This window comes from Rhinolophus hipposideros (genome assembly GCF_964194185.1).
Source record: "Rhinolophus hipposideros genome assembly, chromosome: 10".
Taxonomy (NCBI): Eukaryota; Metazoa; Chordata; class Mammalia; order Chiroptera; family Rhinolophidae; genus Rhinolophus; species Rhinolophus hipposideros.
The window spans coordinates 12,155,043-12,178,628 of NC_138056.1; the positions used below are offsets into that span (position 1 = coordinate 12,155,043).

The 23,586-nt window shown below is 37.0% G+C and overlaps 1 protein-coding gene across 1 annotated transcript in view; it reads right to left on the reverse strand.

Annotated features, from left to right (window-relative positions):
- The window catches only part of LOC308503361 (uncharacterized protein), a gene marked incomplete at both ends in the record, with an annotated part of 28,065 nt that extends 9,454 nt beyond the window's left edge, over positions 1–18,611 (reverse strand). The window contains 3 exons of the mRNA XM_081062681.1: positions 11,343–11,477; positions 12,788–13,052; positions 17,668–18,611. Of these exons, the coding sequence (XP_080918807.1) occupies positions 11,343–11,477; positions 12,788–13,052; positions 17,668–18,611 (1,344 nt within the window). The remainder of the gene's footprint in view (positions 1–11,342; positions 11,478–12,787; positions 13,053–17,667) is intronic.
- Between the last annotated feature and the right edge of the window lie 4,975 nt (positions 18,612–23,586).

Consider the following 23,586-nt stretch of genomic DNA (forward strand, 5'->3'; position numbering starts at 1 on the left):
GTAGCGACAATCACCACCAGCTGAGCCCTGGGCTCCCCCATGTATTTTTTTCTTTCTTTCTTGTCCTTCATAGATGGCTGCTACTCTTTTACCATAGCTCCCAAAATGATATTTGACTTACTCACTGAAAAGAAAACTATCTCCTTCAGTGGCTGCATGACTCAGCTCTTTGCCGAACATTTCTTTGGGGGAGTCGAGATCATCCTGCTCACGGTGATGGCCTATGACCGCTACGTGGCCACCTGCAAGCCCCTGCACTACATGATCACAATGAACAGGCGAGTGGGTGGCCTCCTGGTGGCCGTGGCCTGGGCTGGGGGATTTCTTCCTGCTCTGATTCAAATTCTTTTTACAGTCTGGTTGCCCTTCTGTGGCCCCAATGTGATTGACCATTTCACCTGTGATCTTTTCCCTCTGCTAAAACTCTCCTGCTCTGACACTCACATCTTTGGATTGTTTGTTGCCGCCAACAGTGGACTGATGTGTATGCTCATTTTTTCTATTCTTGTCACCTCCTATGTCCTCATCCTTTGCTCCCTAAGAACTCACAATACTGAGGGACAGAGGAAGGCTCTCTCCACCTGTGCATTCCATGTTACTGTAGTTGTCCTATTCTTCATTCCCTGTATATTTGTGTACCTTCGGCCCATGATCACCTTCCCCACTGATAAAGCACTGGCTGTACTTTATACTATGGTAACAACCATGTTAAAGCCTTAATTCTACACTCTAAGTAACTCAGAGGTGTAATATGCCGTGTGGAACTTCTGGAGCTAAAGAGTAATCCTGTGTAAAATTCATGTGAAAAGAGAAGACAAAAACAAAATCTATACATATTTTAAGAACAAGTGTGACTGATAGAAAGGATAATGGTCTTGATGTCAAAATATGTGAGTTTAAGTACATTTTTCTCCTCTTACCTTCTGGAATCTTTCTTTTACGGTTTCTCTTTCATAAAACATCAATATTTGATTAAATGATGACTAAAGTTTCTTCCAATTAGAAACTTCTTTGCATTTACAAATTATTGATCAAAGAAACCTATGTAATTTAATTATTGTCACACCAATAAACAAATAAATACTGAATGAATGAATAAATTAAAAAATGGGCATTGTTAATCAACATGGAAATGGCACAATGTATGGAAAATCTCTGAATTTGTGTGTTCCGTAAAACAATTCTCTGTAAACCTTCAAGTATAGGTTATATATATAAAACCAAGAGGCCAAGTAATTAAAGTATTTAAACAAAAAGGCAGCAGTTAAGTATTTTGTTGAAAATGTATAGTTTTAATCTCAACAACTGTAGTTGAAGTAGATTTCTTATTGTAAGAAATAAAGATCAACCAACAATGACTGGGTTTTAAGGAATGAGAGAATGTCATTGAGGCAGGATATATTCCAAAATTAATGCTTCTGTGTTACACAATCCCAGGGGGCACCATTTACATTGTAATAAGGGCTCTTCCCAGAATAAATTATTTTCTCTGTCTAAAGCCATAGAGGGACAGAGAAGTCTTCCAGGTACAGCCAGAGAGAAATCTTGCACGTGATTTCCCAAGCAGAAAACAATCTGTGGAGCATTTTTTTCAAATCAAAGACATCCTATATACCATTTTGACTCCAAACTAGCTTTTATTGGATGGACTTGTGACTAATAGGAACAAAAGTATCTGGTACAAAAGACAGTTGATGACAGCTGAGCAATCAAGACAGATTGTCTGCACATTCAAATTTCAATAGAAAATTTCAAACCACCAATTGCAGATCAATGAGATGAGAGGTAATTTGGGATATAGACATACCATGTTTCCCCGAAAATAAGACCTAGCCAGACAATCAGCTCTAATGCGTCTTTTGGAGGAAAAATTATTATAAGACCCGGTATTTTATATTATATTATGTTATAATATAATATAATATTACATCATATTACATTATATTATATTATATATCATATATTAATTATATTTATTATCTATTTTATTTTATATAATGTCTTATTATATTATATTATACCCGATCTTATAGTAAAATAAGACCAGGTATTATATTAATTTTTGTTCCAAAAGATGCATTAAAGCTGATTGTCTGACTAGGTCTTATTTTTGTGGAAACAAATAGTGCCATTCTAAGAGGGAAAGAAAACCCCAGATAAAAGAAGGCAATCAATATATGGGCTACGACTGAAGTTCTGTAAAAGAAATGGAGAAAATCAAAGTATATCAATATGAAAAAGTCAACAAGATACAAAGGAAATCAGTAAGAAAGGAAAAGAGGGATAAACAACCTATAAGACAGACAGAAAACAATTAAAATGGCAATAGGAAGTCTTTACTTATCAATAATTATTTTAAATGTAAATGGGTTATGCTCCCCAATAATAGGCATAGAGTGGCTAAATGGATTTAAAAAGAAAGATTCAACTGTACAAGAGACTCACTTAAGATTTAAGGACATACATAGGCTCAAAGTGAAGTGATGGAAAAAGATACTGCAGGCAAATGCTAACCAAAATAGAGCAGAGGTGGCTATACTTATGTCACAAAAAATAGACTTTAAGACAAAAACTGTCACAAGAGACAAAGAATAACTTTCTACAATGACAAAAAGGGCAATTCACTATGAAGATATAATAATTAGAAATATATATGCAACCAACATTAGAATTACTAAATAAAGCAAAAATTAACAGTTCTCAAAGAAGAAATAGGCAAGAACACAATAATAGTAGGAAAATATAATACTGTAGTCTCAATGATGGATAGAACACCTAGACAGAAAATTAATATGTACACAATTAATTTGAACAACACTATAGACCAAATGAACCTAACAGACATATATAGAACATTCCATCTAATAGCAGCAGAATATACAATCTTCCCAAGTACACATGAAAGACTATACAGGAGAAATAATAGGTAACAAAACAAATCTTCAAAAATTGAGGAAGATTGGGATCATATAAAGTATCTTTTCTAAATACAATCAATTGAAGTAGATATCAAAAGCAGAAGAAAAATAGGAAAATTTCCCAATATATAGAAATTAGACAACACACTGATGTACCAACCTTGGTTTAAAGAAGAAACAAAACCGGGTATTACAAAATATTTCGGATGTCATCAAAATGGCGGTGAGAGGTGAGCCTCTGTAAAGCTCCCCTGGATTTACAACTAATCAAACAACAATAACTCCACAAAGGACTCCCTGCACAGCAGACAGGCAAGACCAAGAGGCCCACTACTAAATTCACCTAAAGGTGGGAGAATCGTGCAGGCGGGGCAGGAGGGAAGGGAGAAGTGCGGAGACGGAGCCACGCGGGCGCAGGACACAGACCTAGCTCAGTGCTCCAAGCTCACTGCATCCCAGAACTACTGCAGCTGCAGGAGAGGGAAGAACTCGGACTGCTAGGGCTCCGCTTATGGCCCACAGGGCTGAGGGGGCAGCATATAACACGGCTGAACCCAACGCTCATGGCAGAGACCTGGAGAAAAGACTGAGGGAAGAAGGCTGAAAACGGTGGTTTAAGCCCTCACTGCCGTGCAGAGAACGGAAGGCTTAGGCACTGAGACTAGCCGCCCCCTCCCTACCCTCCCAGAGCTCACTCTGCCCCCACACGCCTGGTGCTAGAAGCAGAACAATAGTAGTGTCAGATCAAAAGAAAAGAATATTTACTCTTCTGAGAACTGTGAACCGCAGACACAGATTCACAGCCCAACTAGTTCCGGCAAAAGAGAGGGAGCTGTGGAAGCAGGACAGGCTGTGGTGGAGGTCGCCTCCACTGCTCTGGGCCACCTCTCCGATTTCACCCCGCCCCTGGCCCCACCTATCTGGGCGGATCCCTGCAGGAGTAAACAGAACTGCTGAAACACATGGGCTCTGAATCTGGTGCAGAAAGACATTTGGAACTTCAAAAGCTCTCAGCATACCCACCGGGACACTACACCCTGTGACTAAGGTGAACTACTAACAGAGGAGAAGCCCGTCTCCCAGGGAATCCCCCCATTGTGTGAGAAGCTGGAATAGTGCAGAGAAAACATAGCACTACGGTGCAAGAAAGGAAAAAAAAGTTGCAGTCAGAGAGAAAATAAAACATTCTACCAACAAGTACTGGAGAACATAAGAAAGACCTCTTCCTATCAACCTGTTGCAGAAGCCACACCCTGTAGATGTCTAAGAAGAGAAATAATAAATCAGTAATTGCCATGAATAACCAAGGCAACAAGACAACTCAGAAAGAAAGTGAAAAGTCTCCAGAAAAGGAACTTAAAGATATGGAAATATATGACTTAAATGACAGAGAATTCAAGATTGCAATTCTGAAAAAACTCAACAAGATGCAAGAAAACACAGAAAGGCAGTTTAATGAACTCAGAAACACAATCAAAAAACAACACGAGCATTTTACAAAAGAGATTGCAATTTTAAAAAAGAACCAAATACAATTTCTGGAGATTAAGAACTCAATAGAAGAAATTAAGAATGAAATAACCAGCTTAGGTAGTACAGTTGGCCAGATGGAGGAAACAATCAGTGACATCAAAGATAGAAACCTGCAAATTACACAGATGGAAGAAGAAAGAGACTTGAGACTTAAAAGAAATAAAAGAACTCTACAAGAACTTTCTGTCTCCATCAGAAAGAGCAATGAAGAATAATGGGCATATCAAAAGGAGAAGAAAGAGAGAAGGGAACAGAGAATATATTCAAACAAATTGTTGATGAGAACTTACCAAACTTGTGGACAGAACTGGATCCTCGAATCCAAGAAGCAAATAGAACACCTAATTACCTCAATCCCAACAGGCCTTCTCTAAGGCACATTGTACTGAAGCTGTCTAAAATCAACGACAAAGAATCCTCAAAGCAGCCAGGGAAAAGAAGACGGTAACCTACAAAGGAAAGCCCATTAGATTATCATCAGATTTTTCAGCAGAAACTCTACAAGCCAGGAGGGAGTGGAACCAAATATTCCAACTTTTGAACGAGCGAATTTATGAGCCAAGAACAATATATCCAGCAAAGATATCCTTTAGTTATGAAGGAGGAATAAAGACCTTTCCAGACATATAGTAGCTGAGGGAATTTTCTAATACATGACCTGCATTATAAGAAATACTAAAGGAGGCTATTCGACCACCATCAACAGGGTCAGTTTGTGGCAACCAAAACATAAAAAAGGGAAGAGTAAAGGCCCGAACTGGAATATGGGAATGGAGAAAGTAAGCGTGCTGAAGAAAATGGAATACTCTAAGTATCAAACTTTCTTTTACATAAACTTAAGGGAAGCCACTCAAAAAAAATCCAGAACTGAAATATATACTGTAATAAAACAAGAAACAGAGGGAAACATCATAGAATACCACCACACAGAAATAATAGACAACAACAAAAAGGCAAAGAAGCAATGGAGACACACCTTACCAGAAAATTAAAGATAGAATGACAGGAAATCCTCACGTATTAATAATTACCCTAAATGTAAGTGGACTGAACTCACCAATAAAAAGGCACAGAGGTGTAGCCATAATGATATCAGATGAAACAGACTTCAGGGTGAAAAAGATAACATGAGACAAAAATGGACATTTCATAATGGTAAAGGGGACTACACAACAAGAAGACATAACAGTCATCAATATTTATGCCCCCAATCAGGGAGCACCAAAATATACCAAGCAACTACTAACAGAACTAAAGGGAGAAATTGACCAAAACACAGTTATACTAGGGGACTTAAATACCTCATTGACAGCTATGGATAGATCATCCAAACAGAAAATAAATAAAGAAATAGGAGCCCTAAATGACACAGTAGATGAAATGGACATATTAGATGAAATTGACATGTATAGAGAACTTCATCCTAAAATATCAGACTATACATTCTTTTCGAGTGTACATGGAACATTCTCAAGGATAGACCATATATTGGGACATAAAATCAGCCTCAGCAAATTTAAGACGATTGAAATCATACCAAGCATATTCTCTGATCACAAGGCTTTGAAATTAGATATAAACTGCAAAAAGAAAGCAGGAAAAAACACAAATACATGGGGACTAAACAACATACTTTTAAAGAATGACTGGTTCAAAGAAAAAATTAGAGGAGTGATCAAAAGATACATAAACAAATGACAATGAAAATACATCCTACCAAAATTTTTGGGATGCAGCGACAGCAGTTTTAAGAGGGAAATTTATATCATTACAGGCCTATCTCAAGAAACAAGAAAAATCCAAAATAAATAACCTCATGTTACACCTTAAAGAACTAGAAAAAGAACAAGTGAAACCCAAGGTCAGCAGAAGAAAGGAAATAACAATAATCCGAGCAGAACTTAGTGAAATAGAGAACAAAAAGACAACAGAAAAAGTTAATGTGACAAAGCTGGTTATTTGAAAAGATTAACAAAATTGACAAACCCTTGGCAAGACTCACTAAGATAAAAAGAGAAGAGAAAAGACACTAACAAAATCAAAAATGAAAAAGGGGAAGTTATCACGGACACCACAGAAATACAAAGGATCATCCAAGAATACTAAAAAGGACTATATGACACCAAATTCAATAACCTAGAAGAAATGGACAAGTTCTTAGAAACATGTAGCCTCCCAAGGCTGAACCATGAAGAACCGGAAAATCTAAACAGACCGATAACCAGTAAGAAATTAAATCAGTCATCCAAAACCTTCCCAAAAGCAAAAGTCCGGGACCAGATGGCTTCACTAGTGAATTCTACCAAACCTTCAGAGAGAATCTAATACCAATCCTGCTCAAACTCTTTCAAAAAATTGAAGAAGAGACAGTACTCCCTAACTCATTTTATGAGGCCAACATTACCCTGATACCAAAACCTGGTAATGACAACACATAAAAAAAAAACCACAAACCAATATCTCTGATGAATACAGATGCAAAAATCCTAAACAAAATTCTAGCAAATAGAATACAGCAATGCATTAAAAAGATTATTCATCATGACCAATTAGGGTTCATCCCCGGGGCACAGGGATGGTTTAACATCCGCAAATCCATCAATGTGATACATCAAATAAACAAAATAAAGGTCAAAAATCATACAATTATATCAATTGATGCAGAAAAAGCATTTGACAATACAACATCCATTTATGATTAAAACACTTAATAAAATAGGTATAGAAGGAAAATATCTTAACATAATAAAGTTCATATATGACAAACCCTCATCTAATCTCATAATTAATGGAGAAAAACTGAAGCCCTTTGCTCTACGTTCAGGAACACAGCAGTGCTGTCCCCTATCACCTCTGCTTTTCAACATAGTGTTGGAAGTCCTTGCCAGAGCCATCAGGCAAGAGAAAGAAATAAAAGGCATCCAAATTGGGAATGAAGAAGTTAAAATATCACTCTTTGCAGATGACATGATGCTATACATAGAAAACCCTAAAGACTCCACCAAAAAGCTATTAGAAACAATCAACGAATATAGTAAAGCTGGCTACAAAATCAACGTACAAAAGTCCATTGCATTCCTATATACTAACAGTGAAATCTCAGAAAAAGAAATACAAAAATCAATTCCTTTTGCAATTGCAGCAAAAAGAATAAAATACCTAGGAATACACTTAACCAAGGATGTGAAGGATTTATATGCTGAAAACTAGAAGACATTTTTGAAAGAAATTGAAGAAGACACAAAGAAATGGAAAGCCATTCCATGCTCATGGATTGGAAGAATCAACATAGTTAAAATGGCCATATTACCCAAAGCAATATACAGATTTAATGCAATCCCCATCAAAATCTCAATGGCATTTTTTAAATAAATAGAACAAAACATCATCAGATTTGTTTGGAACCACAAAAGACCCCGAATAGCCAAAGCAATCTTAAGAAAAAAGAACAATACTGCAGGTATCAATCTCCCTGACTTTAGCTTGTACTACAGGGCTACAATAATCAAAACAGTATGGTCTTGGCAGAGAAACAGACACATATATCAATGGAATAGGATTGAGAACCCAGAAATAAAACCACATAAATATGGACAGATAATTTTTGACAAAGAAGCTAAAAACATACAATGGAGGAAAGACAGCCTCTTCAATAAATGGTGCTGGGAGAACTGGATAGCCACGTGTAAAAGAATGAAACTGGACTGCTATCTGTCACCATATACCAAAATTAATTCAAAATGGTTCAAAGACTTAAGCATAAGTACGGACACAATAAACTGCATAAAAGAAAACATCGGTACTAAACTTATGGACCTTGGGTTCAAAGAGCATTTTATGAATTTGACTCCAAAGGCAATGGAAGTGAAAGCTAAAATAAATGAATGGGACTATATGAAACTTAAAAGCTTCTGCACAGCAAAAGAAACCATCGACAAAATAAAGAGGCAACCAACTGAATGGGAGAAGATTTTTGCAAACAGTGCCTCCTATAAGGGGCTAATATCCAAAATATACAAGGAACTCGTGAAACTCAACAAGAAAAATACAAACAACCCAATTGAAAAATGGGCAGAGGACCTGAAGATACATTTCTCCAAAGAGGACATACAAATGACAAATAGACATATGAAAAAATGCTCAACATCACTAATCATCAGAGAAATGCAAATAAAAGCCACAATGAGATATCACCTCACCCCAGTCAGAATGGCTATCATCAACAAGACAAATACTAACAAGTGTTGGAGAGGCTGTGGAGAAAAAGGAACCCTCATACACTGTTGGTAGGAATGCAGACTGGTGCAGCCGTTATGAAAGGCAGTGTGGAGGTTCCTCAAAAAAATTACCAATAGAATTACCATATGACCCAGCAATCCCTCTTCTGGGTATCTACCCAAAAAATCTGAAAACATTTATACATAAAGACATGTGTGCTCCAATGTTCATTGCAGCTTTGTTTAAGGTGGCCAAGGCATAGAAACAACCAGAATGTCCTTCGATAGATGAATGGGTAAAGAAGTTGTGGTATATATACACAATGGACTACTATTCGGCAGTAAGAAAAGATGATATAGGAACATTTGTGACAACATGGATGGATCTTGAGAGTATGATGCTAAGAGAAATAAGTCAGACAAAAAAAGCAGAGAATCCTATGATTTCACTTATATGTGGAATAGAAACCAAAAATAACAAAAGAACAAGACAAACAAATGAGAAACAAAAACTCATAGACACAGACAATAGTTTAGTGGTTACCAGAGGGTAAGGGGGTGTGGGGGGTGGGTGATGAGGGTAAAGGGGATCAAATATATGGTGATGGAAGGAGAACTGACTCAGGGTGGTGAACACACAATGGGATTTATAGATGACGTAATACAGAATTGTACACCTGAAATCTGTGTAATTTCACTAACAATTGTCACCCCAAGAAATTGTAAAATACTGATAAAAATACATAAATTTGAAAAAAGGATGTAACCACAGAGAGCAACAGCCTCATCATCAATGATTCTCAAGCCGAGGGGCAGACTCCGCACACCTACCCTCAGCCAGATTCCAAGACACAGTAGGTAAAATACACCTTAAAATATATTCGACCCAACAGGATTTTGGTTTTAACATGTGAATCCAATAAATTTTTTCTAAAAAATCTGTTTTGAAAAAGAAAATAAATCATAGCTCATTTTTTCTTGGGTTTTCATAATTCCCAAGGAAAAAAAGTGGTTTCGTAATTCTCAAAGAAAAAAACAACAACATGGTAACCAGGAATGTAGATGACTTGCTTATCACCCATCCAAAGCCCCTGGTAGCCCCAACTTCTCATTTGTCATGAGTTACATGTGCAGCTTCACACCCAAGGAACAATACCAGAATCTTGGGAAAGGGCAAAGAAACAATATGGAGATGACAATACACATGTACGTTTAAATAATAAAAGTCCTACAAGATTTTCTTGGCTAGTGAGGATATGCAGAATAAGAAGTAACTTGTGCTTCTCAGAGGAGGGGGTGGGTTACAGTGGGAATGATGGAGGTAGTGTTGGGTGAGGACCTCCATGCAGGCAAGCGTATCAGAATCTACAGGGAGCCACTAAAAAGAGGAAGAAGAGGTATGTGATGGCACCGAAACATATCCATGATGTTGTAAGAGAAAAAAATCACAGGGCAGCATTTTATATAAAATAGGATTCAATTTTTGAAAAATATTCTGTATGTGTTTTCTCTGTGTGTGTGTGTGTGTGTGTGTGTGTACACATGTGTTTTCCTACAGCTGTATATAAAGAAGCCTGTGAAGATATAGCCAAACTGTTAACACTGGCTACTTCTAGGGAGTGGGACTGGGGGAAAGAAAAATATATTCTACATAATTCTGCACTGTCAGATTTTTAAATATCAACAGGTTTATATTTTCAAAATATAAAAAAAAACATAAAAAGAATCTGTATGCAGGTATAAGATTCCTGTGTTTCCCTAAAGAGAATGAAAGATGGAGAACTGCTGCTCTATGGAATTATAGCAGGTAAAAGAAAATGTCTCTTGTGAGCAACACAGGAGGGAGATTCCACTCTTTCCATCACAACCACACCACTGACCCCAAAGCACAAGATGTATCCCGGCCTCTAGAACATTCTTTGCTGGACTCAAAAACAGAGCACATATTCACAGAGTTCTAAATTGGTACAGGGCAACAGCCTGATACAAAATTAATATTCCACTCTCATCCTCGTCAAGGCACATTCACCCTACAGCTTTGAGAAAGGCTATTTCCCAACATATTTGTGGAGACCATGCCTCAAAACCCATGTTTATCGGGAACAGTTCAGAGAAAGCCAAATCCAATAGTCTGACACAAATGATGCTGTGGATACTAGTATTCATTTCCTCAACTGGTCACCATCCTCCTGTAGCTACGATAGTTGACATTCTTCAACATTTGCAAGGCTGGGTGAGGACACATTGCTGTACTGATGCTCAAAGCAGCATTATGCTACTTCACATCATTAAGTTTAATAAATCCATTTCATTAGCTTATTTTAAGGATGCTAAGAGCTTCTTAGAAACATAAGATTGGAAAATGCTAGTTTTACAAGTTTAAAATCCGGACGCCAAAGTTCAGAGACTTGCTGAGATTATTTGGTGAACCAGGTAAAAATCCTGATAATATCGAGGTCTGTAGCTCCATGGCTGATATCGGTACTATGTGTCACTGTATTGGGTAGTTCAATCCCATGCTAGTTTAGGATCTAAAAGAAATCCAGTGTTGTGCCACGGCCCTGGGCCAGAAAGATCTGGAAGGGTGAATGGTTTAACACAAGTTTGTAACATGGTGCAATCTTTTAAAAATGGATGGGAAGGGTGGGCTGTCAAACACAGATGTTGATCTCACCTCTGTTTGCACCATTAAAGGCCTGTGCATTCGAAGGTCATACACAATCCCGTACACATCCACAGTGTTCTCATTCTCTATCTGATAGATAAGACGATTGATGGCAATGAAAGTCCCGTCCTTCCAACCCCCGCCCTGAGAGAAAGGGGAAATGAGCACGTCACCATGTTACCTCTACTGTACAACTCACACATTGCCCCATTCCTGCATATATGTCTGCTCTCTTCCACTACCAGGCTTGCAGTGCAGTGCCCAAGATCATTAAACATTTGTTCAACTGAAATCTCAGCAAGTCACACTGCACTAGCTTGGGACTGGGGTCCAAGTCCTAAAGTTCCTTTGGAGTCAAATGACACAGATAAAACACCTTGCTAGAGATTCTTGAATCCCAGTACCATTCAAGTTGCCACCGTAAACTAGGATGGAAAGTTTCATCAACTTATTCCCCATACGGCAACAAAACCCTTCCGTTCTAATGTCTTAAATTAATTCCTTTAGCATTAAAGCTAATGTCTTACTATTCTAGAGGAGGGAGTGGCAACTTTTTCTGTGAAGGGCCAGACAGTAAATATCTTTGGGTTTGAAGACCAAATGGTCTCTTTCTGCCATTGCAGCATAAAAGTAACTATAAGATAATAGGTAAACAAACGACCATGGCAGTGTACCAATAAAACTTTATTTACAAAAACAGGCAACCAAATATATTGTGGTGATGATTTCATGGGCATATAATTATCCCTAAACTCATCAAGTGGCATAAACTAATTTATGTACAGTTTTTGTATGTCAAAAGTATTTTAAATAAATAAAAGGAATAGAACTATGTATTTCAACATTGTTAAATAACAAACCAACAGGCTGAATGAAGAAAGCAGATGTACATGAAGGATGAAGAATGATGTATATATAGTAAAATCTGGTAAAAGTTTAAAACAATATAAAACCATAGAGATATATGTATGTAATAAAATATAAAAGCATGCAAGGGAATGATGCAGATCAACTTTAGAACCATGTTCACCTGTGTAAGAAGAAGAATGGGATAGGAGGTAAATAGAGACTTTATGTCCATAATGTATCATTAACAAAAAAGGAACATATATTGCCTGATGTTATGCTTTATTAAATTGTTATTCTCTATATTTTTGTAAGGTTGAAATATGTTACAAGAAAATCATATAAATGAGAAATAAATTAAAATACATTATGGCTTAAAAAAGGAAAACACAAGTGCCTACCAGATCTGGCCCCCACACTGTAGTTTGCTAACCCCTGTCTCAGGGCTTAGGGAAAAGTCCATGGACACATATCCAAATCTTTCTTGAATTTGTAAATGCCTACTGCATTCAATCCCACATCTTGCTTTTCAAAAGTGTCCATATTGATAATTGCCTTGGAAGTGTGTCACACATGGAGTGCCCACCACCTGCCTACCTGCAATGCACCAGAACTGGCGATTCGGGGGGACATTGCTTCATGTAGTCACAAACAAGATACCGGAAGTTGATGAGCAAGTCCGTGGTGTTGGGAATGCCATGGTCAGGCCAGGAGGCAGTGGAACTGTCACAGGGGGTGACTTTCACTTTTCTGGTTCTAAAAGCTAAGAAAAGAGGTGAGATCTGGGGAGAAAGGCTGCCTAGCAACATCAGATAGATGAGTAAAATCAAGCAGTACCTGAATGCTGAACCACACCGGATAGCTGAAAGGCACCTAAACAGGAATGGTTACAAGTAAAAATTAGACTTTTACTTTGCTGCAACAGCTAATAAAGTGCTTGCATGGACTTCGACATGATCACTAAATCTTCATAACATGTCCAAGCAGGAGGGTTTATTATCCCCCTTTAAAGACAAGGAAGCGAAGGTTCTGAGAAGTAACGTGACGTCTCCAACACTCAGTCCAGAAGGAGAAGTCCCTCATCCTCTGATTTTTGAGTTCAGACCTCTTTCCTTTTCACCAGTTTCCTGCCAATTGTGTGCTCACATTCTTGTACCTACACCTCCTTAGCGCTTCATGAAACCCATCCCTGAGCCCACCTGGGAATGTCACTAACTACAAATAAATTTACATAAACACAAGTATGGGGCAAGAACTGCCTCATAATTCACACCTTCCAAAGAATCTAATAAAGTGATAGGCAACTAACAAGCACCAAGGAAATATTTAGAATTGTAGGCATTTGAGAAAGGAGCCCAACCCCCCCAAAAAAAATCTATTTCAATGTCCCACAGATGAAAGAGAGTAGACCTTGTTACAACAGTTGTTATTACACAAACTGGTTTCCTACCATGGACCCGAAGCATGGACCTTTAATGACCAGAACTCCATCCAGGCTGGGCCATTCCTGTCCCTGATTCAACTGGACTCAGTATGCCCACAGCTGGGCACTGCCCTCACCCGCATATACCTACATCTGGACTGCAGGCATTTCCGTCTCCTTTATGACAGCTACCCAAGAAAGCTTATTTACTTGTATAAATTCATATATGTTATAAAAGCAGTGCATTCACATTATTCAAAATATGAAAAACAGTAAGGAAAAAAGGCACAGAGAGGGGAGAAAGAACTGTGAAGTCTCATCATGCACAAACACAACATTCACAAAGTTAACCAAAGTATTCATCCAAAGAAAGAAGCCAGCCAGGAGAGGTAAGGGAGGAGAAAGTCAGACTTTTCAGTATTATCTCCACCGAGGGGCAAAGAAGCCCAGATTAGAGATGACAGGTTAAACATTCCCAGGAAATGTTTAACTCTGTCTGTTATGTTCCCACTTTTCAAGTGGAAAACATACTCATGCATTTTCTGTAATCAAAAGGTAATATTTTACTAAATGCCACGTGAAACCCTGGAGGGGATCCTGGAACAAGAAAAGGCTTTAGTATGAAAATGGGAAATCTGAATAAAGCCTGGTGTTTAGTTAATAAAAAATAGCAATAGTAATAATATTTTTCAAATGATGTGAACAATTCCACCCACGATTCTCTTCCACAAGGGTAAATCCTAAGCAGGAAAAGAAACTAAGGATATGTCAGTGCATTTAAAAATGGGTGAAATCTATAGGAATAAGTATGATATTTTAAAGAATTCTGAACTATTGTGAATTGCATTATTTATGCGGAAGGTTCAGTGTACCATAAAAGCTTTGACTGCATTTCCAGGAGAGAAATTGAAATATTATTGGAGGCCAGAGCCACTGAGACATAGCAATAAGTAAAGAGTTAATACTTAATATATTGCACCTATAACTTAAAGAATCTTCAAGGATAATTCTCATAAACTAGAACCTAACCCACTAACCCTCCCATAAGATTCAACTCCACAGAATTTGCTTCCAGGCTTTTCTTTTATGCACTGTTCATAATATGCATAAGATTTTATCTCCTAGTATAATTCACTTAAGGACATTTTAACATCTCTGCATGGTAATTATATAGTCTACATAGCTCACTATCATTTCTAATAGCTGAATAATGATACAGTGACTAGATAACCTACAGTTTAGTAACCCAATCTCCAAAAGCAGGATTTGCATGGTTTCCAAATCTTCCCCTATTACAAATAATGCTGAGATTCATCTTTATGAATAATAAGCCTTCTTCTCCTGTGTTTCAGATTATTTCTTTGGGACAGATTCTCAAATTTAGAATCACCATATCAAAGGGGAATGGACATTTTTTTGTATGCCCTTGATATAAACTACAAAGGATTATACCAATTTACACGCTCACCAAAAGTTATCAGTGGCACTTCCTAACACTGCTTCTACTGTATTTCCACAAAAATAAGACCTAGCCAGACCATTAGCTCTAATGTATCTTTTGGAGCAAAAATTAATATAAGACCTGCTCTTATTTTAATGTAAGTCATTTTGATTTGGGGAAGAGCCAGAAATTTCATGGTGCCAGATCCAGTGAATAAGGTGAATGAGGACACACCATAATGTTTTTATTTGACAGAAATTGACATATACCAGAAGTGATGTGTGACATGGAGTGTTGTAATGATGAAGGATGATTTATGGCACACTTTAAAACACACCTTCTCTTAATCGTAGCTCACACCCGACTGACTGCACAAAACACGCTGAAACTTACCACACTCTGTTACTAGGTTGATACACTGATTCCTGAATGAAAATTCCTGCCTTTCTTTTGGATGGCAGCAGCATTCACCATATTGTTTGATCACAACAGAAAGCCTGCCTGTCACACATTGCTTCTGGTACAGCAATTTCTGTCAAATAAAAACAGTATGGTCTGTCCTCATCCACCTTATTCACCGGATCTGGCACTCTATGCTACTTCTGGTTCTTCCCCAAAGTCAAATGACTATGAAAGGTAAACATTTTGAATCAATTTAGGACATCGAGGCAGCCACGACAGCACAACTAAAGACACTCACGACAGAGGACTTCCAGAACTGCTTCAGAAAGTGGCTGGAGTGATGGGGTAAGTGTGTTTGAAGCAAGGGGGAGTATTTTGAGGCGGATCAATAGCAATGTGTCTTTCACTGTAATAATTTTTTTATAAATTTAAACCTTTACGCTATTTTGTGATCACAGCTCGTAAATCCACCGATAATCTCTAAGGCTCCCAGTTTATCCGCAGTTTACATTTGACAGATTTGAGGTTAAGAAAGTTTAAGCATCTTCCTCAAAATTATTCCTCAGGGTCTGAACCTGCACCTAGGTATTTAATCTCAAGCCACATGCTCTTGCTACTTCACTAAATAACAAGGACCTATGTTGCATTTAAATAAGTGACCCTACTAAAGATATGCACAATAACAAATACCAAATGAAGTGTTAAGAAAGTAATAAAAACAAATGAAGTGTTGACATTGTAGGAACATAGAAAAGGTAAATTATGACTGAGTCTCTAACAGATGGGTGTGATAAGTTTGAAAATGGACTCTCATATAGATCAGGTTCTAATCCCTGGAACCTGTAAGTGCCTCCTTATTTGGAAAACAATTATTTGGAGATGTGATTAGGTTAAGGGCGTAAAATGAGGAGATTTTCCTGGATTATCTAGTTGCTCTCTAAATTCTATCACAGGTATCCTTAGAAAAGAGAAGCAAAAGGTTATTTCACACACACACACACACACACACACACACACCACGAGAAAATGTAGTAAAAATGCAGCAGAGAAAGGTTTGAAGATGCTAGCCTTGAAGAATGAAGTGATATGACCACAAGTCAAGGAATGTCTGCAGCCAACAGAAGCTGAAAGGAACAAGACAAACAAACAAAGAAACGAAAACTCATAGACATAGACAATACAACGGTAAGGGTTACCAGAGGGAGGGGAGGGTAAATGAGGTCACATATATGGTGATGGGAAGAAAACTGAATCTGGGTGGTGAACACACAATGTGATATATAGATGATGTATTATAGAATTTTACACTTGAACCCTATGTAACTTTACTAACCATTGTCACCCCAATAAACTTAAAAAATAAAAAAGCTGAAAGAGCTAAGAAAGGATTGTCCCCAGAACCCCATGAGAGAGTGTGATCTTCCCGACTTCTTCATGTTGGCTCAATGATATCAATTTCAAATTTATGAGCTCTAGAACTGTAAGAGAACAAAGGTCTCATGTTTTAAGACACTAAATTTGCTATTTTTTTAATAAGCCATAGGAAACTAATATAATGGCTTACTATATAATACATTTAGAAAACTTAATGGATGCTTAAGATAAATTCAAGCAGAGCAAACAAAAAATTAACACAGATATAAGACAAAGGTATGGTATCAAATACACGATCTACATTTTTAATAAAGAATTAAGGTAGAATAGAGAACAAAAGGTAAAAGATAAAACAATAGCAATAGAGTGGTAACGAAAAAGAAAATAATCATAAATGGCTAAAAGATAATACCCCAAAATACACATAAACATATAGAAAATTCACTCTAAATTTTTATGAGAAAACAGACTATGAGACAAATGTATACTCATTCCATATAAAAAAATGAAGGCACTTTAACAAGAATGGTTGCATTCATTAAGGATAATGAAAAGATACGACTCTAGATAGATTTATACGACCTCAAACCAAAAAATTGAGTCTAACAATACAATTCCAAAACCCCATTTCAAGCAATTAGAGATTGGAGACCTACAGCAAAGGCAGTAGACGCATATGAACCAGCACATAAAAAGAAATGGATAATAATACAGGAACATGGAAAACAAAAAGAGCATGCATAGTTCTCCCACATGTAAAATCCTTCCCTATTTTACTTTTCTTTCACATCCACCCCAACAAGGTCATCTTTAAAGTCCACTGGAGAAACACTGACTCTAGCTAAAACAAGAGCTTCTCAAAAAGGAATTTGGAGCCCACCACTTTTCTGAGAGCTTCTTTCACGTCCTTGTTCCTCAGGCTGTAGATCAGGGGGTTCAGCATGGGAATCACTACGGTGTAGAACACCGAAGCCACTTTGTCAGTATTCACACTGCTGCCAGAACCAGGCCGGCAATATGTGAAAAGGATTGTTCCCTGGAGGACAACGATGGCTGTGAGGTGGGAGGCACAGGTGGAAAAGGCTTTGCGCCTTCCCTCTGCAGAGCGCATCCTCAGGATGGTGATGACAATAAACAAGTAGGAGGTGAGGATGATCATGCTGGTGATGACCTCATTAGACGTGGCCACAATGTACAGCAGGAGTTCATTCATAGTGACATCAGAGCAAGCAAGAGATAAGAGCGGGGGCAGATCACAAAAGAAGTGGTTAATCACATTGGATCTATAGGACAGGATTTCAAGAGCTAAACACAAGTGAATCAGAGAACACACAGTCCCACACAGGTAGCAGCCAGACACCAGCACCATACGGAGTTTCTGGGACATGGAGACCATGTAGAGCAGTGGGTTACAGATGGCCAGGAAGCGGTCATAGGCCATCACAGCCAACAGGAATAGGTCAGTGATTGCAAATGCGCAAAACAAGTAGAATTGCACCATGCATCCCAGGAAGGAGATGGTTTTTTCCTTGTTTAAGATATTGTACAGCATCTTTGGCACGATAATCGTGGAGTAGCAAAAATCCACAAAGGACAGATGGCTGAGGAAAAAGTACATGGGAGTGTGAAGTCTAGAGCTGACCTGAATCAGTGCAATCATGCCCAGGTTGGCCAGAAACGTGACTCCATAGATCAGAAGGAAGAGCAGGAAGAGAAAGACTCTCAGCTCAGGGACATCTGATAACCCAAGAAGAATGAATTCTGTCACAATGGTACAGTTCTCCTGCCCCATTTCCACCACATGTCAGGTTTGGAAAACCAAATAAGTTTTGTGTTTCTTCTGAAATGGAAATAACACAGAAAACACACATTCATATTAACTAAAGAAAAAATAATACTGATGTTAAACAGTGTATTTGATGTATAATTGTCAATTAATTCTAAATGTTCAGTGTCTCAATGAATCCCACTGAGCAAATTGAAAGTGTCAACAGAAAACTACATGATTCCCAACTGTTATCCCCCACAATAATTGAGTTGATCAATTAAATTAGGTGTTTTGATGGACATTAAAATAGATGCAGTGATGTATTTTTAAAGCCACATGTGATCAGCTCCTGTTCCCTGAAAAATGTAGTAGGTTCTGTTGAAGTAAGATAATAGCTACTGTGACCCTATATACCATACATTATTTTTTTGTTAGGTCAGTCTATCAGTAGCCTAAATTTGCAAATGTATGAAGTCCTGTTCAATTCCTTTGTTAGGGATTGTGACAGTTTCTTCGAGATGAGTGGCTCATGAGTACTTTCTAAATTTAGAATTATGCCTAATTAAAAAAGAGACAAAGTATATACTGAAATCCGTCATCATTTTTACATGTGAAATTAACAAAATGATTTGATTAATCATAATGATAGTGATCAGTGTCCATAGAGACACAGAAAGATATAACTCTTATATAAATTTTTCTGGAAAGCAATTAAGCAACATATACTGAAAGCCCTCACAACAATAAAAGCGGTCTTATGTTTTTTATGGGAGATTTTCATTCTTAGTAAGCTGTCATCAAAAATGTGTAATTACACTGACAAATTGTGAAATACTATATCCAAAGTTACACTGCAACATTGTTTGTTATATTCACAATGGGTAAATTAATTTTCAAAAACAGAGCAATTCTTAAACTATGGTATGACATACCTAGGCAGAAAGTTACATTATTTAAAACGATGTGGAGGTGGCAATTTTTTTAAAAATACCTACTATACTTTTTACATATATATATGTAGATTTAAACAAAATGTACATTTTTGAGGTGTGAATACATATGGTAGAACTATCATATTTGTATGTTATACTTTGATTTGGCTACAACCCTAAAAAGATATATTCTTTACCCATATTGAAAAACAGGTAAGTGAAAACTTTCCCAGCTTCTCTCAAGTACTTGCTTGGGTGAAGTGGTTACATTGAATATTCTATATAATGGGATCTACTATTCAGGCCTGTCCTTAAACAAAAGGTATATGAAAGTTGAGAGGCTTCAACTCTGCCCTACCTTCTTGACAGCAGGAAGACTTTACCCATGACGTCATACACCTATACGTAATGAAAACTAAATAAAGAGACTCTGGACTGAAGCATAAGTTGGCATTTTCTCCGTATCTTGAACTGTTTTTAAAAAAGTGAAATCCTTCCTGAAGTCAAAAAAAACACCTGATTTATTTGCCCACTTAAAAGTTAAAACTGGAATATATAATTGGAAAATTGTCTTCCTAATGATCTAGGCTGAAAATAAGAAATTAGTTTATGGTAAGCCCAAAATAAGGAGCAAGGGGAATGGTAGAGGAGGGTAAAGAGGTTCTAATATAAAGTGATGGAAGGAGAACTGATTCTGGGTGGTGAATATACAATGCAATATATAGATGACAGATTATAGAAATGTATACTTGAAACCTACATAATTTTGCTAACCAATGTCAACCCCAGAAATTTGATGTAATACAGAATTGTACACCTGAAATTATGTAATTTTATTAACAATTGTCACCCCAATAAATAAATTAAAAAAAAAATTTTTAAAGTCTCCAGACATTGTCAAAAGAGTGGGTATGGGGCAGTGTGGAGGTGCATAATGAACAGCTGTTGAGAACTATTCCTTATTTCCTTGATTCTGGTAGATTTTCATATTTCTTCTGTTTGAGTTATTAATATACAAATTAAATACCATGTTTCCTTATATCTTAAATGATGTTATTACATGGATTCAAAAATTTGTATTACCTTTGAATCTGGGAAATGTGGCATGTAAAATTTTCTTCCTAATAATTTCTTCCCAGAAATTTTTTCTTTTTGCCCGTGTGAGCCAGAAGAATTTTTCCCATGGTCTAGAATGTTATTCTGAGCTGTTTATATTTACTAAATTTCTTCAGAAGGTTCACTTTTCTTCCTTTCAATTCAAATTTATTTAAGTACCTGACTTTTCTCCCTTGCACAACCCTTTCAAAAATTCACAAAAGCAGAGAGATACATACCTGAAAACTCTCAGGGTCCTTCTTTCTCCCACTCGCAGGAAACAGTTGTGGGGACACCGCTATGGAGGAGCTCAGTAGCCAGGCCCTCTATTCAAACCTCTGTAGAAAGTGAGCACTTCCTGTTCCAGATAATTCATGTTCTCAGTGTCTCAAATTTCCCCCAATTCATTTTCCATAAGAAAATGAATCTAGGGCACTTTCTAAATACCGTTCATAGAAAGAATATCCCTATTTTCTCAGATCTGACAGTAGAAAAGACAAATCTCAAATAAAAAAGACAGCCCCCTTCTGCCTCTGGAGAAGGCATTTAAGGGACATGCTGAGACTCTTATGTCTACTTCCAATCCCTGTGGGACGAGGACCCAAGAGGAAATAGTTTTCTTTTTCTTGAGGCCTCAAAACAAGCAATTAAAATTAATTATTGTATTCTGGAGTAATTCTGGTTCATTGGGAACCCTGTAGAAAAACAACAGCAGCTTTAGAAACTAAATTATATGCAAGTTATTTAAATGACTTCTCCCCATGTGTCATCATTCCCATATTCTCCAAAAATTTTTGTATAGCAAAAGTTATCTTTATTTACTCAACAAATATTTCTTTTTTAGCACATTGTTTTATTTGATTAAAATTATTATTCTAAATGGACTGAGGTATAATTAACACAAAGTTGTATATATTTAAGGTGTACAACATTGTGTTCTGACATACATATACATTGTGAATAATCACCACAATCAAGCTAATTAATATATCCATTCCTTCACATAGTTACCATTTTCCTTTTTTTTAGGGATGAGAAAACTTAAGTTTTAGCCTCTAAGCAAAATTCAAGTATACAATATAATATTTTTAATACAATATAATCTTTTATGGTGACATTGTTGTACACTTTATCTTAAAAATTTATTCATTTTTCTTAACTGAATTTCATACCCAAAGACCAACATTTGTCCATATTTCCCTCTTCCAACCCCTTGAAATCACATTCTACTTCCTTCATCCATGAGTCTCACTGTTTCAATTACACATACCAGTGACATCATGCTGTACTGGTTTTCTATTAACAAATATTTACTAAGTTTCTACCATATCCTGGTCCCTGTGAGGCATAACCACTCTCTGATTACACTAATCACATTAAGAAAGTGGGAAGACCTGCCTCAGGTCCCTCAGCTGGTCCCTGTTTCACTGTGATCCCGCCAATGGTATTAGGCACAGAGAACCCCCTCATATATATTGTCCCCAAACATGAAGAGTAATGGCTGTTCCCTGCAGTTAATAATCCTTAAATGCAATCATCTGTCGAAGGACACTTTGGTTGTTTCCATGTCTTGACCACTGTAAATAAAGCTGCAATGAACATCGGAGCACATATATCTTTATGGATAAATGTTTTCAGATTTTTTGGGGGAGATAGCCAGGAAAGGGATTGCTGCGTCATGTGGTAATTCTATTCTTAATTTTTGGGCAAACCTCCACACTGCCTTCAATAATGGCTGCACCAATCTGCATCCCCACCAAAAGTATATGAGGGTTTCTTTTTCTCCAACCTCTCCAACACTGTTTATTACTTGTCTTGTTGATGTCAGACATTTTAACTGGTGTGAGGTGATATCTTATTGTGGTTTTTATTTGCATTTCTCAAGTGATTACTGATGTTGAACATCTTTTCATATATCTATTGGCCATCTGCATATATGCACAATGGAATACTATCCTGCCATAAGAAAAGATGAAAAAGTGCCATTTGTGACAACATAGATGGATTTTGAGATTATTATGCAGCAAAACAAGTCAGACAAAAAAAGTTGAGAACTATATGATTTCACTGACATGTGGGATATAAAACTGAAAGAAATAAAAAAAATCAAGACAAACAAAGAAGCAAAAACTGACAGACATAGACAATGGTTTAGTGGTTACAAGAGGATAAAGGGGGAGGAAGGTTATAGAAGAGGGTAAAGGGGTTCAAATATATGGTGATGGAAGGAGAACTGACTCTGGGTGGTGAACATACAATGGGATATATAGATGATGTATTACAGAATTGGACACTTGAAATTTATGTAACTTTACTAACCATTGTCACCCTAATAAACTTTAATTAAAACATAATAATCCTTAAATTAACAACTAGTATCCCCTTTGCACTCTTACAGGCTTCCACATCTAATATTCCAGGTATTAAAGTCCATGGAAGATTTCTTACCTAAGTGGCCCTGACTGATACAACATTCAAACCCTGTGGGATAATTTAGAGGAAATTCACAGATCTTGAAGGTCAACATAGTGCTCTAAATTCATATATTAAGCCCAACATACCATGTTTCCCCAAAGTAAGACCCAGCCGGACAATCAGCTATAAGCGTCTTTTGGAACAAAAATTAATATAACACCCGGTCTTATATTACATAATATATATGGGTATAAAATATGTATACATATACATATATGTATAATATAATATAACTACATTATATAATATAAGATTGGGTCTTATATTATAGAAAACTAAGACTGGGTCTTACATTAATTTTTGCTCCAGAAGAGGCATTAGAGCTGATTTTCATGGCTGGGTCTTATTTGTGGGGAAACACAGTATAATATGAGACCGGGTCTTATATTAAGTTTTGCTCCAAAAGATGCATTAGAGCTGATTGCCTGGCTAGGTCTCCCTTTTGGGGAAACACAGTATATACCATTTATTCACCAGTATTTGTACATACAACTATC